At 37.7% G+C, this 17,842-nt stretch overlaps 1 protein-coding gene across 1 annotated transcript in view; it reads right to left on the bottom strand.

Annotated features, from left to right (window-relative positions):
* The window catches only part of EYA4 (EYA transcriptional coactivator and phosphatase 4), a 221,427-nt gene that overhangs the window by 73,881 nt on the left and 129,704 nt on the right, over positions 1-17,842 (bottom strand). Inside the window, exon 4 of the mRNA XM_084622652.1 lies at positions 3,595-3,719. Within this exon, the coding sequence (XP_084478778.1) occupies positions 3,595-3,719 (125 nt within the window). The remainder of the gene's footprint in view (positions 1-3,594; positions 3,720-17,842) is intronic.

Below are 17,842 nucleotides of genomic sequence, written 5' to 3'. Positions count from 1 at the left end.
TTTCAGACAGCCCCACAACCTGAAACAAATACTCACCAGCAACTACACACCACACAAAGAAACACTACCCCAGGAACCAATCCCTGCAACAAACTGTGTTGCCAACTCTGTCCGCATATCTATTCAAGGGACACCATCATAGGACCTAACCACATGAGCCACACCATCAGGGGCTCATTTACCTGCACATCTACTAATGAGATATATGCCATCATGTGCCAGCAATGCCCCTCTGCCATGTACATTGGTCAAACCAGATAGTCTCTACAGAAAAATGGACACAAATCAGACATCAAGAATTGTAACATTCAAAAACCAGTAGGAGAACACTTCCATCTCCCTGGACACTCAATAACAGATTTAAAAGTCACCATTCTTCAACAAAATTTTTTTCAAAAACAGACTTCAACGAGAAACTGCAGAACTGGAATTAATTTGCAAACTTGATACCATCAAATTAGGCCCGAATAAAGACTGGGAATGGCTGGGTCACGACAAAAAGTAATTCTCCCTCTGTTGATACTCATGCTTTCTTGTCAACTGTTGGGAATGGGCCACATCCACCGAGATTGAATTGGCCTCACTAGCACTGACCCCCAACTTCGTAAGGCAACTCCCATCTTTTCATGTGCTGTATATTTATACCTGCCTACTGTATTTTTCACTCCATGCATCTGATAGAGTGGATTTTAGCCCACGAAAGCTTATGCCCAAATACATGTGTTAGTTTCTAAGGTGCCACAAGGACACCTAGTTGTTTTTGCTGATACAGACTAACATGGCTACCCCTCTGAAACCTGGTTGGGGCAAGCAGGAATTGCCAGAATGTCCAGTATTCCAGGAATGTGAGAGTGGCCACCCTAGGTGATCAGCACCTGGGTCTGAGCACCTGCGTTAGCCTCACTTGGGTGCGAGCAGCCACACTGCAAAGCCCAACCCATGTTCCTGTGTCCTCACTGGTGCTGCACTCACTCAGGTATGAGGCGGACTTCTGGGGGCATATCCCATGGTGATCTGTCCTGCTGTAAGATGAGCCACTCTATGATTCTTTCACAGTGAATTATGAGAGAACTCGTCTGTCCTTCTGTGCACATGGCAGGAAATGTAGGAAGGCACTGGAGAACTACCAGCACTTGAGTGATTTATACTTAGGGTGACCAGACAGCAAATGTGAAAAATCGGGACAGGGGGTGAGGGGTAATAAGAGCCTATATAAGAAAAAGACCCCAAAATCAGGACTTGTCCCTATAAAATCGGGACATCTGGTCACCCTATTTATATGGAGTCCTCACTGCAAAGTGGATAGATTACCAACCTGGGTGAAAGCAGCATCCATGATTTAGCCAATACTGCAGACAAGCCAGTTAGCCCGGGATGAAAGCATTGGGTTGAAAGACAGCTTTGTGGGTGTCGGGCGGAGGTGTTGGGGTAACAGACGTAAGTAAGAGCCTGAGTTAACTCTGCAATAATGACATACTTTGTAAGTGTAAAGGCCTGCATTTTTGTTTGAGCAGAAGTATGACTAATTTGTGTATAAATCTAGTTGCACAGTTTTGCATGCACAAAATTGCAATTGCAAATTTAAAAGTCTAGGTTGATACCCCTTTGAACACATGTATGTGCCTCTCAACCCAATCCTGTAAACAGTTACTACCATGCATATCCGCATTTAAATTAAATTCAGATTGTAACCTCTTTGAGGCAGACACCATCATTTTCTTATATGTTTTTATAGTACCATAGTACGACCATGATCTACAACTGGGCCCCTAGATTCTACTACAATGCAAAAGTAAATCATAATAATACATATGGGAGGAAAGGAATAAGTGGTAGTAACTGGTTGTAGGATCATAAAAATGTTTGTAAACATATATATGTTTTAAATTATAATTATGCTACATTTTACAACCTTGATTTTTGCTCAGGTAAGCATGTAATATAGTACCTAAAAATAAAAAAAAAGATAAATGGACATTCTATGGAAAAAAACATTAATCTGGCTTCAAGGGAAGCTGAGCATCTGTAGCTCCCAATGATGTCAATCAGAGCTGTGGGTGCTCAGACTCTCTGAAAACGATGCCATCAGATTATGAGGATGTATACAGTTAACTTCATTCTAGGACAATTAAAATTCTTGTTACTAGTGAAATGGCTTAACAAGTATGGTAAAATAAATGTTTGTTACTGCTTCCTTCTGGTTTTCCAACTCTGCAAAAGGACTCTAAGAAGTAGGAAATCACATAAAAATGTTCTAAACGACAGAACAGAAGAATGAAACAAAACAAGAGAAATGTAACACAGCAGTCATGGAGCCACAAAGTCACACACATGCACTGTACCATGATCTCTCATACTTGTTGCAGAAGAGGGAGTGCTGCAATTCAGCAACCAGTCAGCAGTATTTAAAACAGTCATGTTGTCTCCTGAGAATGGGAATAGTATAATGGTTCATTGTCTGAATGTCTGCTCAATATACATGAATATTCTTCAATGCCAGTAGGTGTTTTTGCACTTTGAGCCTAGTCTTTAGCTGCATGGTATTGCTTTTGTGAGTACTATTCTAGCTGGTTTATTTAAATAAAATAAACACATATAATTATTAGTGCTCTTAAGGGTCTAGTTTCAGCCCCTCCTTATTCTGGAATATTGCTATTTGGTTTTTAAATGTGAATATACTGAATCTTAAAGATATCACTAGAGGGGTCTATTCCCTCCATACTCACATGTAAATTTTCACAGACATTAATGGAATTTTTGCATACAGAGAAGTGAATAAAACTTTTTATATTGTGGGAAGAAAGAACTGGATGACCAATATTTTGGTATAAAATGCTAAAATACAAGTGTAGTGCACACTAATGTACAAAATCTAAGAACCATGGGTGAAATCCTGGCTTTGTTGAAATCAATGGCACAACACTCATTGACACAACAGGGGCCAGGATTTCACCTCATATTCTGACACCCTTGCTCACACTGTGAAGTGTCGCATTCAGACTATTCACCAGACCAAGGGCAGCAAAATCCATTATTAGCATTGAAACATAACTCTGATTGATCTAAACTTCAGCAATGTCTTTATAGAGGTACATGGAGCAGTAATTATTTAAGTAATAATTTAAGTAATGAGTAGTAGTCATTAAAAAACAGGTTAGACAAACACCTATCAGAGATGGTCTTCGTATACTTGGTATACAGTGCAGGGGGCTGAACTAGATGACCTGACAAGGTTTCTTTCCAGGACGTCTATGGTTTGAACAATATACAATGAAGATTTGAGAAAGACTGGTATGGTACAACCATTATTTATGTTATACTTTCAATACTTGCAGACAACTGGGTCTCCAGACCCAGTGTCTTTCCTCATTCAGTTTCAAGTTGTTGAACAGAATTAAATGGAAACAACTGTACAAATTCAAAATGTTCTATTGTTCATCTTTTTTGCTGAGGGCTGATATCTATCTGTCTGTCTATTTATCTATCTGCCTTATGCTCATCACTAAATTGAAATGCTAAACTTAAAAAAGTTTATTAAAAATAGAAAAAGGACATATAACAACTTTCTGTGCATTGATGATGTCTTACACTTACCTCCTGTTCCATTTGTTGTGATGGACGTGCTGCTGAGATTAGATTTATCCAGTTTGGAACTACTCGGATTATCACTGCTTCCAACAAGATTATGAGGACTGGTTAGATCCTGCATTTCCATAGACCTGTTAGAAAAGGAAGCAACACAGGGACATATTTTATTTTATTAACATTTAAATATTTTTATTGCAACAATACCTAGAATCAAGGTTTGAGCTCTCGTTGTGTAAAGCACTGTACCCCCACACCGCACCCCAATATGATTCCTTTCCTAAAGAGTTTACAATCTAAATATCAGCATTTGCACCTTAAAAAAAGACAAAAATATTATTTTATGAGAAAACAAACCTGTAGCTATTCTTTATTAGCAAAAATACTGTTACCAAAGTTTGTAGTTTACATGATATCAGAAATGTTTAAATTTATTCATTTATTATTTCTGTGAGTCACAATTACTTATTCAATGTTAAATACCCATAGAAAACATTTTTTACTTTTAAATTATTACTTTTATGAAACATCAGCCACTCTTACTTGAAAGCTATACTCAAAGAAATCTAACACATGTTGACAGCGAGCAGCAAACGTATTGCAGCACGCAAAGTTCAGGAATTTTTAAAAACAATTTGATAACATAACTATAACTCCATTTTAGAAGTCATTTAGATATACTTAGATTAATAAAATAGGTATGTTTCTTTGAAGTCTTTGGCATCATTTTTACACATTTAAAAATAAGCGGCAGAGAGTCCTGTGGCACCAGGACTCTTTGCCGCTTTTACAGATCCAGACTAAAATGGCTACCCCTCCTATACTTGATTTAAGAATAAGTTATTTATAATTAGATGTAGACAATAATATATTCTCTACTTTCAAACAAGTATCACAATATAATTAACACACACTTATTAAGACTCATAATACACCTATAAGTTAGGTAAGATATATTGTCATCCTTCTTTTGAAAAGGGGGAAACCGAAACATGGAGAGGTTAAAGGAATAGGCCACAGTCACACAGCAAGTCATGGCAGAGCTAAGAAAATAATCTCCATAGCCCCCAACTCCTCATTCTGTATTCTAACCATTAGTCATAACTGTGTGCCTAATAAATGAGAACAGAATGATGACAGAAAGAATGAATTTGTAATATCCTATAGGAAGCTTATTTAATCCAATTATTTTATGCATTTTTGTTTGGTTAGATTTTATGTATTTTTTTCATTCCATGTTATTTCCATATAGCCTAGAAAGTCATGATTTCCAAAACATTGTATCTCTGATTTAGATATTTTAATCAAATTTAGAGCCCCTCCACGACTTTTAATGTCACAGCCAAGTCAAGGGGAGGGAGACAGTTCTCCACCAGTGATAGGTCTAAGAGACATGCTGCCTCACTCACAACACAAACAGAATGCCTCCAGGTATGCAGGGAGAGAGTCCATGCTAGACTGGCAACTGCAATCCACTTTGCAGTGTGTGCGCTACTTTTCCTTTCTCAATTTGCAAATTAATTACATGGATCTTCCCCCCAGCCCCCAAAACATCTTTACTGTACACATAGTTGCCAGGCCAGCTGCAAAAGAAAAATAATTTACCATGTGTCTTCTACCAAGGCCAATAGAGAGATTATCTTGCATCTCATTGGGATTTCAATTTTCCTGTTCTGTAAAGTGAGGATGGCTGTGAGGGAGATGGAGTATAAGAGGCAGTTTAATAGGAGCTCCTGTTCCTATTTAAATTGTTATTTGGGGCAGGAGGAGCAGGGGACAGTTGTGTCAATTTTTGTCTAGTCCCTCATGTAATCATTGAAAATTTCCCTTTGTAGCTTTCTGTCCCCCATGCTAATCTCCTGCATGCTCTGGGGAAAAAACCTGCATTGTTTGAACCGGTCTTGTCTCTCAGAGGGGAGTCTCATTTTGTGCTCCTAATAGTAGAAATAACTTGATGAACATTCTAGTTACCTCAGATACATTTGTCCCAAGGCACAGGGTTATATATGAGACCTGAAAGCCCTTCATTTTCCCATTTTGGGAAACATCACATCACAACTGGGGCAATGTATTAAGGTCCTTCCCCGAAGCCCCTGAAAGCCAATAGAAAGAATCTCATTGACTTCAATGAGTATTTGAGATGAGCCCTCTATGCACCAGAGTTCTTTCGGCAGGATACTCTCCCCAGCAATGGTCTGGATGAGTAGTGGGAATCTTATAAGTGTAGGGAGAAGGTCATGCACCAGCATGTACAAAATTTATACTAATATTCAATAATGCAAAGGCATAAACTTAGATTTAAATGGTCTTGACCCAGATTTCATCATCTAACTGCATATCCATTTCCATACATCTGTCAACAGAGCATTACATTTATTGTCTACGGGAAATGTGATCAGTGATGAAATAAAATGAACATAAATGATTTACTGTTCTGTCAGGTTTTGTTTAGCAGTTTTCTGTACAGTGAAGCTATGCAGCTAAAGGTTAAAGAAAGTCTGTGTTTCCATCTTGTATGTGTTTAAGAAAGCAAGAGGGTACCCAAGATAAACAACTGGTATTTCATTGCATATACAGTTTAATTCTCCCCATGTGTTCACTAAAGCAATGTCATGATTTTCTGCTCAAAAATGACCAGCTTGGAGATACCTGATGAATGCTTCCAGCTTAGAAACAAACAGTAGTTGTTCCCTCTTTCTAGTCAGGGTAAAAACTCTACTCTTCTCTTACACCCACTCATGTAATATTCCAGAATGCAAAATAATAAACTTCCCCAAATATCATAATTTAAAGTTTCCAAACACCTTTTACTTCTGCTATGAATCAGGGTTATTTAAACAGAAAACAATTATCTTATCAGCTTTTTTTTGTTTATCAGAGAATATAAACAGATCATCCCTCTTCTATACTACAATATGTGGTTGTGATTCCACATATTTATGTCATCTATCATATAGAAGAGTATATTACTCCATATTTTACCAATATGCTTTAAAAGTGTTGTGTTAAAAAGATCAATGCATGAATAGGGATTGTGTTTGGATGAAAGAAAGATGTACTCTAGGTTGGTGCCACTGTGCTTGTTGAGTCTCAATAAGGTTTAAAATTATTTCATAAAACTATTTACATATATCTGTATTTATCCACAATGGCTTTGCCCCCAATAAAGCAAGCAAGCAGCACCTTTAAATACTTCCAAGGTATGGTACCTTAAATTTAGATTTTACTAACAGAAAAAGATGAGTGAAGTCTGAAGTACAAATTAGTGTTTCTAAACATACATGTTTGTTTACTATAGGCAGCTTTCTAGTGGAAAAAAGTGTTTCTTTCATTATAGGCAGAGTGATGTCTATTGTTAAAGATGCCTAACATTTTTCATTATAAACACTTACTTTCAATTGCTTATAACTTTGCCACACTTTCAACCATCTGAGCTTACGTTTTCCATGCTTAGACTCTGCCTGAATTTTTTTTGTACCAGCCCAGCAAAAATGGATTCGCTGTTTTCAGAGAATAAGTGTGAAGAATGAATAGATAGTTTTACTGTTATAACTTTTCTGACCTTTATTGTATTTATTTTTTTTAAGAGCATTAGCACCACCATGGTTTGGACCAGAAACTTGAAATATAGGATGGGGTTAGAGGCATCTTCTATTGCCCCAGAAAAAAAACAGGTTTGGCTAGCTACAAGCCTATGAAAATTGGCATTTGCACATGCGCAGCAGAGGTTTTTAGAAGGTTGCTGCTAAAATCTCTAAACATTGCATCTGCACTGAGCATGCTCCCAGCCCACAGTGAGCTTGAGCTCTAGGAACCCAGCAGCAGCAGCCTTTAGAAAGAACTGTGATTCCTAATCTTAGCACTTCCACCATTCTGTGCACTTCACAACCTTTACAATGAGCAAGGACTCATGCTCCTAACTTAAGATGCAAGCAACTATCATTCCTCCCATTTGACAGTTACGGTAACAGAGAGGTCACACAAGGTCACTTCAGGCAGAGCTGGGAATAGAACCCTGTTGCTAATATGGCAGACCCAAGACTCATCCAGAGCTGGCAGCCTTTGCAAAACGAATGAATGTGACAAAACTATGACTGTGGCTATCTCATCTGTACCCACCAGACCACACTCCCTTCTGAAGCCAGCACTAGAAATTTCTGTTACTATCGTTTGCTTTTAAAAAAACCTAGGCAATTAAATTTAAAGGATGAGAATGTTGCAAAATTGAACACTCCAAAAGTTAGGAAATGCCAGCATTAAGAATGACCATGAAATTTTAATTTGGTCCTCTTCTGCATGTATAGTATGGCACAAGTTTAATTATGTGATCAAACACTATTTATTGTATAGGACCCATGCCTCATTCAGTGCACAGGCTATTATCTTGTGGTTTTAAAGCAGTGGAGCAGGGTTGTATTTCTGACTCTGCCACAGACCTTCTATATGATTTTAAGTAAAACTATCACAACATATATTCACAGGGAGGCCAAAGTAAGACTGTATGGGAACCTTTACCTGTGGCATTTCTTAACTTCTGAATGCTTGACTTGGCAATGGTCACATTTGTTTAAATATAGGAGTTTTCTGCTTTTAATATATTATAAATAGTAAGTTAAAACCTTTGGCATATCCTTTTGTTAAAATCCCCATTTTTTTCTCTCAGTACAACTATAAGTTCATTCTTGCCACTTTTTTCCACAGCAAAATTTTATTTGCCCATTTATTTGCAAAATTTTAAATGAGTTAAAAATAGAATAATTCAGACACCTGGAATACATATATTAGCCATTTTAGAAAAGTGTTACCTATTTAAATTGACAAGTTAAATATGGTAGATCTAGAGCAAGCTTTGGGCCCTTCTCCAACTCAGAACACTCGAGTGGTGTTCATGACTTCCAGGAAAACACCACATTAACCCTAACTGTGTCTTCTTTAACGTGTTCATTTAAATGGCTAAAACTTTTTTTTTTAAACATACCTGCACATAAACCTACTTTCTATCAGCCAGTTCTGAAGCACATACAGATCAACCACGAAACTATACAGGAAAACAGAAAACAAACCACATAATTTCCTAAATAAAATACTTTAAAATTAAAGCTAAATAAATAAAACACTTTCTCTAAATAAAATGCTCTGCAAGCACAAACTCTATACCAGGTAACACTGGTAGCAATTCCAAAGTTAAGTGAACTTAAAGGAGGACTCTGTTTCACACTTAAATAATTTACTTTATTCTCTAAATTTATCACAATAACTCCCTAGAAGACAACTGATTTCTCTGCATATTTTTTTAATAAAAATCTTTACTAACTTTTGCTAAAGAAACATTTTAAAATGCTCGATTTTTAAAGATTTTATTATGTTTCTTATATTCCTCTACCTAGAACCAGAGTTCCCTCAAATTCCAAACTTCTCTCCCACAAAAACACAATCTTATAATATTTCAGACATAGTCTGCTTTTGAACTTCAAAAATTAAAGAACGAGTTTCCCTTCATTTAAAATTATCATTTTGAGCAACTAGAAGGCTAGCTGATAGAACTGCTCAGATCTGTCAACTACTTCCGTTTCCTAATGCTGCCAGCCCAGCTCTCTAACCAGAGGCTCAATTTAGATGAAAAACAGAAACAATTTTTTTTGTTTCTGTTTTTCATCAAACTTTCATTTTTTTGTCAACATTTTCCAGCTGTGCTCTGAGTATGTGCCTGGTGAGCAAAGATAACTTATATCTCTTCATCTTTATTCTGAACAACCAACACAATGCTTTCACTCTGAAAAAAATATAACACATCCATATCCACACACACACGCAGACTTCAGTTCTGTAACTTCTACCTAAATGTCTAATGATCACTAACGATACCGACAACCCATTCATATAACTTTACCTAAACGTTACAAAAAAACTTATCTCACACCAAACCTCACTTACACATTTGCATATAACCCATGTACAATGTAATTTATGAAAACCACACCAAACCTTTATGAATCAAAGCACATGAAAATTCCAGACAATAAACCTGGCCTAAGTGAGGGCAGATATATGTGGACTCTGGGGAGTGGAAGGGAGAAAGTTGAAGCTGATAAAGGAAAACTGACCCACTCAGTGCAGATGGGATATTGTGGGACTTAATAATTATTTCCTTGTTTTTATCATTTATGCTGTTAGGATGTGCTATTTAGCAGCCTTTACTCAAAAATAAAGATTTTTGTGGGGGAAAAATATATATTTATTATATCATAGGTTGCCAGAAATAGAGTACGTTATGACGATGAAGCCTAAAAATGATACTTTAATGTATTACATTCCCAGTCATTATATTATTCCTAGACTAACAGGAACATTTGCTTTTGCAGGTGCTTTGATTTCCTGGGTGGCTATCTCTGTGATTTTTTTACAAGGGTGACGTGGTACAGAATATGCCAGTTAGAACAATCTATGAATAACTCTATACAGGATATGGATTTCTCTTTTTGTTTTAGTACACTATCATGAGCAACAAGTCCTAAACCAAATTAGCATATCAATAAAAAAAATAAAGAAATTAAAGGAAATAAATATGGGTTTTCTTACTGAACATTCACTGTGTGTGCCGTGTTTTGTTGTGGCTCAAGATACTGATATAACTCCAGTTTAAGGGCTTGACTACACTTACATTTTATAGCACTCTAATGTGCTGGCTCAGGGGGGTGAAAAATCACCCCCCTGAGCACAGCAAGTCAGATGCTTTAAAGTGCTAGTGTAAACAGGCTCCGAGCGCTGGGAGGTGGAGCTGGATTACCAGGAGCACTGGGAGAGCTCTCTCCCAGCACTCACGCGCGACCACACTCGCACTTCAAAGCGCTGCCATGGGAGCGCTCCCGCAACAGCGCTTCGAAGTTTCCAGTGTAGCCATGCCCTAAATCTTAAACCAACCAAGCCTCAAGCTACTGCAAAATCCAGCGAAGGAACAGTAAAACTGATAACACAAAGTTTTCTCCATTGAAGTGACTTTGTTTTTCTCTTGCAGGCTCAGCGCAGTTTCTTCTCCTTCATCATTTCTCAAATCGAAATAGAAGGGCATGATATTAACTCCGCTATTGTTCTGTTTACTGTCACCCTGGCACTATACACCAAAAGCACAACCACTGACAGCACAGTATCAGTTCTGGCTGTCTACCTGAGAGGAAAAAACAAGTAATAATACTGAACGCTAACAAGGGCCCAACTCTTCATTCTCCTTCATATAGTGTCTCTTAAACCGTGTCAGGACTAGCACCTGGTTTGTGGTAAGAAGCACTAAAGAATTTATAGTCATGTTATGGTAATACAAATAATAATAATAATAATTACAGATGGGAACACTGAGCACTACAATGTCTAAGTTATCTAACTCTGTCAAAGAGTATACCAGTAGAGTTGGGAGAAATTTTTTTCTGTCAAACAGTTTATTCGCCCAAAAATGCAAAGACTTTCAGGAGACTGCAGCTATCCATGGATTTGTCTAATAGTTTCAGCCATATATAAAATGTTAAAAAAAATCAAAATAGTTGCTAAGATATTTTCTAAACAAAATATTTTGACTTTTCATTTCAAAATATTTTATTTAGAAATTTAGCTAGATTTGTTTTAAATTTTGTTTTAAAGGGGTAAAACACACCCAAAATGCAACAAACAAACTAACTAAACCAAAGAAAAATATTTTGGGTAAAAAAAAAGTTTCATTCAACCTGAAACAATTTTTTTTCCTCAGTTTTTTTTTTGTTTTTGTTTCGGACACCAAATGCACCACTGTTGGAAGAAGAGAGAATCTTGGAGGTACCTAGGCAGGAAAAGAATAAAAGATATTAAAGATTCTGTCCCAGTCTTCGAGGGTGGGCTTCTGAAGGATAACATCACTCACTCCAAGCAGTAATTGCTGTTGTGAGGTCACCATCAGTCTGGCAATTTGTTTATATCAATCCAGAAAATATCTGCTGAGCCATTTGCAGGAACTGCTACATAAATGTCAAAGGATAGTGGTGGGATGCTTATTTGGCATTTCATTTCCATCTATATGAATTTTTCCTACTGGAATGTGAGCCCAGGAAGCAAAGATAATGAGGGCAGTCATGATGAGAAGGTGACAGACACAGACACAACTAATGCCACTTTGATCCCTGGAGGAAGTCATCACTTGCAACAACTTTGCTACTCTAGTCCAGGACTCTGCTAAGCAGCAGACAAGGCTCCCCTAAGGGGCAGGGTGAGCCCACCATACTCATTTTCACTTATAACCAAATCCAGATTTGAACATAGGCTTTCAAAGGGGGAAGGCTAGTGGAAGGCAAGCATATTTCATGCTTCAAGGGGAGGTAAAGTTACTCTGCTCTAAAAGTGATAGTGTAGGGTCATTCCCAAAGACATCTGACAATAATAAAGACTCAGATAGTGCTGAATTATATCACTTGGCAATGAGACTGGAGAAGTTGATCCAGAATCGCAAACACAATTCAAGGTGCACGTTTAGATATATGGAAAGTTTTGGGATTTCTTACACAAAGAATCAAGCAGAGGGATCTTACAAGACTCATAAAGAATCATATTAACTTGAAAAGAGTGTGTAAATATCTAAAAGTGGGATGAAAGTTTTTTAAAAAATGCATTCAAAAGGGACAAAGCTGTGCAGACAGCCCATCTGCAATGTAACCACATAAAAGACCCATGGGCAAATCCAAACCCATTAGTAGAAGTGCTTGAGGAATCTGCCAAGGAGCCAGATGCTGCCTCTGGAAGAATATCTTCCACAGATTGTCATCTGGATCCCCTGACTGCCATCCGAAGTGGAGGACAATGAAGAATGGTGATCTGATTAAGTAGTGTGTAAAAAAAGCCCAAGTATACAATACATTACCTTGGCTTAATTCAACCGTTCACTGCCTACTTTCTAAGAAAAATAAAAAAAATATAAAAAAATTGAACCCAGAAATTAAAAAAAAATATTTAAAATACATATTCATGAAACAAGCTAGAGACAAAGATGTTAAAATAATAAAAAGAAAATGCTATGACATCTGATTTCTATATTCCTGAATGGTTTCTCTTTAGATGAAACTTGATGATCACTTTAGATAAGCTATTACCAGCAGGACAGTGGGGTGGGAGGAGGTATTGTTTCATGATCTCTGTGTGTATATAATATCTACTGCAGTTTCCACGGTATGCATCCGATGAAGTGAGCTGTAGCTCACGAAACCTCATGCTCAAATAAATTGGTTAGTCTCTAAGGTGCCACAAGTACTCCTTTTCTTTAGATCAAAGACATTTTGGGATCACCCTGCTCTTTTCTTTTCTTATCTGTTGCCCATTGAGTCCATTTTATGATGTCTGACCAGGATATAGCAAGGTGGTTAACAGGAGATTTGAAAAAAATGTTGGGATATTAAATGTTACTTTAGTACCTAGAGTAGATTGACAAATATAGTAGCTGAAATGTGTCAGACTATAATGTGAAATATCAACCAGTAACCAGCACACCGAAAAATGGGAACCAGCAGAGAATGTTTTTCTTAACTGGAAATCCAAATCAAACTTTGAAGAAAGATCCAAATCCAAATATGTACTTTCGTGTAAATATACATAAAAGGGCTAACCCTGGTTTAATATACAAATTCCACTAAGAATCCACTAATTGGACTTAGAGTAGGAAGTAATTGAAACTGAACACATTTATTATTTAAAGTTGTCTATGGCACAAGTATATTTGGATTATCCAAGAAGGTCAGAGAAGCTGGCATGGAGTCTGAATTACTTCTCCTATGCTTTGCTGTAATGTGATGCCACAAGGGCAAAAAATAGACTGTGAGGGAAGGGAGAAAAGCAAGAGAGAGAACTCCTTGTCACTGTGATTACATTTGCTGGGCTTCATGAACCAACATTGCCATTTCTTGGCTCAAAATCCATTCAACTTTATGATAAAAACTGTTGAAACTCTTATAGCCCTAAGAATAAATAGGATTACTTAAAATATAATTTTAGGATTTATCCCTCTGCTCAAAAGATAGTACCTACCCTCTTCCTAACAAATTTTCAAGAGCTTCACAACACTGAACTATTAATTAAAAGTATGGTACTTTAATATACACTAAATAAGGTGTATTCCCCTTTTAAGATTTTGAAATTCAAATAGGCCAGGTGAAATGAAAAGGGTTATGGATATCAAATCAACAGCTTTGGTACGATTTGATTTTTAAAAAGTATGGAAGGGGGCAGACATAAAGAAAGATCCATCAGAAAGTAAATCCTCACCCATTAATGGTCAGTAAACAGCTCTCCAGAGTGGCACCATCACCACAGACCTATATTCTTTCTTTAAGCAGAAGTCAATTTCAACAAAGTTTACTGGTTCACAAACTGTTGCTATAGTTGTCCAGATTATGTTATGCCATTGTGCACAGGAGGCATCGATGAGGCAATCTCTCTATTAAGGTTTAACCCACATTATAAGAATCTCTGAACTACGCTGTTCTGTTTCTGTTCCTAAATTTTTCTTCACGGAAAACTTAAAAAGCAAAACCAGAAAACCAAAAAGCAAAACCAGAAAACCATCTGTTGCAGACCGTATTTTCCAACAGAACAGTTCACTAAGTAAAAGAAAAGTTGTAATTATAAACGTGGCAGTGGTGTTGCCCAGCACAACAGAGAAGATTTTCTTGCTCCCTTTGTGGGATAGCCAAGCAGATCAACCAACAAGAGAGTATAGCTTATAAAATGTGCAACTCCAAGAGTGAAGGGTTGAAAGATAATGAAAGGAAATAAGATAAAGCTGTGGCTGCAGAGGCTGAAGCACCTCAGCCCTTTATCAGATACTTTATTTTTTAATTGAATGAAGGGGATTTTACATTTTATTCAGTAAAACATTTTACCCACAGATCTTCCTCCTAAAGAGGAGTATGTGAATGTAGTGCATGATTCAAGGAACAGTAATGGATTAATATGCCTTTCGCCTCTGTGTTACGACTAAGGAAATACTTGTAGCTGGGGGCATGGTTCTCAGTTCGAGGAGACATACTTGCAGCTTGCTCTGACCAGGCTCGCATGCTAAAAGTAAAGCGTAGCCACAGCAGGGCAAGTGAAGGGAGGGGTTAGCTCCCCTAAGTACACACCTGTGGCCTCAGACAGGTACATACTTGGGGCTACTAGACCAGGGGTTCGCAAACTGGGGGTCGGGACCCCTGATGGGGTTGCGAGGTTATTACATGGGGAGGGGTCGCGAGTTTCAGCCTCCACCCCAAACCCCACTTTGCCTCCAGCATTTATAATGGTGTTAAATATATTAAAAAGTGTTTTTAATTTATAAGGGGGGGGGTCGCACTCAGAGGCTTGCTGTGTGAAAGGGGTCACCAGCACAAAAGTTTGAGAGCCACTGTCCTAAACCCTTCCACCGCTTCCGCTGCCACAGCCACACGCACTAGGGGTGCCAACCCTCCCGGATTGGCTTGGAGTCTCCCGGAATCAGCATCGATCTCTCAGTGACTATGGAAAGCCATCTGGGAGATTGTAATAGGATATTTTAAGAAAAAGACGTTACCTCATGTTGGGGGGAAAAAATCTCACGGAAGAGCTTCAGTCAGAGTTGGCAACGCGAACGCACGTGTGCGCACACACACAATTTTTAGTGAACTAGCTCAATCACAGATAGCGTAGGTATGTCCCCTCAAGCTGGGAATCACAGTCCCAGCTGGAAACGTAGACATGCCCTAATTCAAATTGGGCACCAGTGACATTGGCATTGTAATGCCTGTTTGGGGAACATTTTGAAGTGTGTGTGTGTATTATATATCATTTATTTATTTACATTATTACAGGATACAATATGGCAAGAGACTGAGCACTCTGGCCCTGATGCAGCACAGTATTTAAGTATGTGCTTAACTTAAAGCATGTGAGTAGTTCCATTGAAACCTGTGGGACTACTCACATGGTTCAAGTTAAGCTCCAATGTTTGCAGGATAGGGGCCAGGGTTTTTTATATGTAGTTAGGGCCTAATCCAAAGTCTATTGAAGTCAACTGATTTCAGGGCTTTACTAACAGTAGAATGTCAGGTAAACATTTACTTTATACAATCCAATAATTGCTTTAATGTTGGCTCACACGACATTTATAAATAGAGCTGGGAAAATTTTTTTTTGGACAAATAGTTAATTTGCAGTTTTAAATTCGGGTTCAAATTTGGTGAATAGTTTCTGCCCAAAATACTTTTTAAAAATCTAAAAAGTTTAAATGTTTCAAAAGTGTCCAACACGTGTATGACTTGATACCATTTAAAACACACACAAATATTATATATCTCCATCCCCCCAAACAAACAAAAAATGCGTTGGGTAAAACAAATAGTTTCATTCTAAATTAAACATTTAATTTCAGGTAGAATTTTTTCATTTAGAGTGGAATGTTTCATTAATCCCTCCCAAATTTTTTTTGGCTTTTATTTTGGTGAGAAGAAAACCAAAGAATTTCTATATCAATCTGACCCCAGACACATTTTTCCACCCAGATTTTTCAGTTCAGCCACCAAACTAAAAAACCCTTATTTGCTCATCACTATTTATAAACCCTACAACATTATATACACACACATATTTAAAAACACACACAGATATATACGCACCCATATCACTAATTTATATATCACTGATAATATTTTAGATACTGATAAATAAATGTGATAAAAGCCATTTTGTAAGTGTCTCATAGGTCAGAGTTAAGACTGGGTTTTGCACAGTGATTTTTACACATCAGTATCATTATTAAACTGTGAAAGTCAATTATAAATCATTTACTCTGGTTATTTCCATATTTTTAATATTTACGTATTTTTAAAAGTAATATTTGTGTTATGTAGTTTGCACTGGAGCAACTTTAAGTATAAATGTCATTCCTGTGAAAAGGTACACAGGAGAAGGAGCTATGAAAGCAGTTTAAAACAGACTGTTAGACACAACATTAACTATGGAGTCACGACCATTGTCTCTATAAGAACATCAAACAGGCCACTTATCTAACTATCCCCAACTTTTTAACCCACCAGCTTCCATAGAAATTCAATAAAAAAGATTACTATCTCAGCGTGCCATAATGGTTAATAAACTTGTGCTGTTGGTGGTTTCAGTCTGGTTTCTTGTGGACAGGTGTCTACATCCAAAAATCATTTTCAAATTTAGCCCCCATGTCAATCTCAGAGAGGCTCATAAAGACCGCATTTAGCAAAGCACATAAAACCATGCTTGACTGTGAATAAATCCAGTTGAATTCAAAATGAGAGCTGGGTAATCTGGTTCAACAGACAGTCTCAAAAAATCTGATATTGTAAAATACTGTGATGTGGCCTTATATTTACATTACTTTTCACAAAGCCATCACTCTATATCTGATCTGTCACTCATTCTCAAAGGAAACCTACATGACAAAAGACAAACCTGGGAGCTTAAATTCGTAACTTTGCTAGACACTAAAAATCATGGACAGACTAGAGACACTGGATTTCTGACTTATTACAACAATCTATGACCCACTAACAACCATCCCTCCCAGACACCTTTCCTTCCCCCCATGACTGGAGGGGTGTTAACGGGCTATTTCACCTTGAACAGTCCCTTGAAATGTGTTACCTACTTATGCTAAAAAATTGGTTCCACCATGTATTTAACTGAGTATGTTTCCCAGACCTGAAGAAGAACTCTGTGTAAGCTCAAAAGCTTGTCTCTCTCATTAACAGAAGTTGGTCCAATAAGGCAGGGGTTCTCAACCTTTTTCTTTCTGAGGCCACCCAACATGCTATTAAAAACTCCACAACTCAGCTGTGCCACAATAGTTTACTCCTGGGAGAATTCAGTGCCAAAAAATTAAAAATTCTGCACCCAATATTTTAAAATTCTGCAAATTTTATTTGTCAAAATAACACTACATAATTACAGGTTATTTTGGTAATTTATTTCAAAATACTTGTCAACAAGTATGTCTGTAACAGTACAGACACACCAAAAAATTCCCCCAGGAGTAGAGAGTTAAAGAAACCCCTATGACAGCCCAGTTCCTGTTTGTCTGCCCCCTCCCCCTCCCCCTCCACGTCCCTCTCCCCCCAGAGCCAAGCTGGGGGACCAGACACCCACACTCCTCCCCTCCGAGAGCCCAGTCATGCTCCCCCAGCCAATACACCCGAACCCCCACCCCGCCAGAACCCAGCCGCAGGGCCCCCCGGACCAGACACCCATTTCCTTCCCCCTTGCCCCC

Source organism: Lepidochelys olivacea, assembly GCF_965140295.1.
Source record: "Lepidochelys olivacea isolate rLepOli2 genome assembly, chromosome: 3".
Lineage (NCBI taxonomy): Eukaryota > Metazoa > Chordata > Testudines > Cheloniidae > Lepidochelys > Lepidochelys olivacea.
The sequence above is the reverse complement of the archived record's forward strand: the minus strand, read 5'-3'. Positions and strand labels throughout refer to the sequence as shown.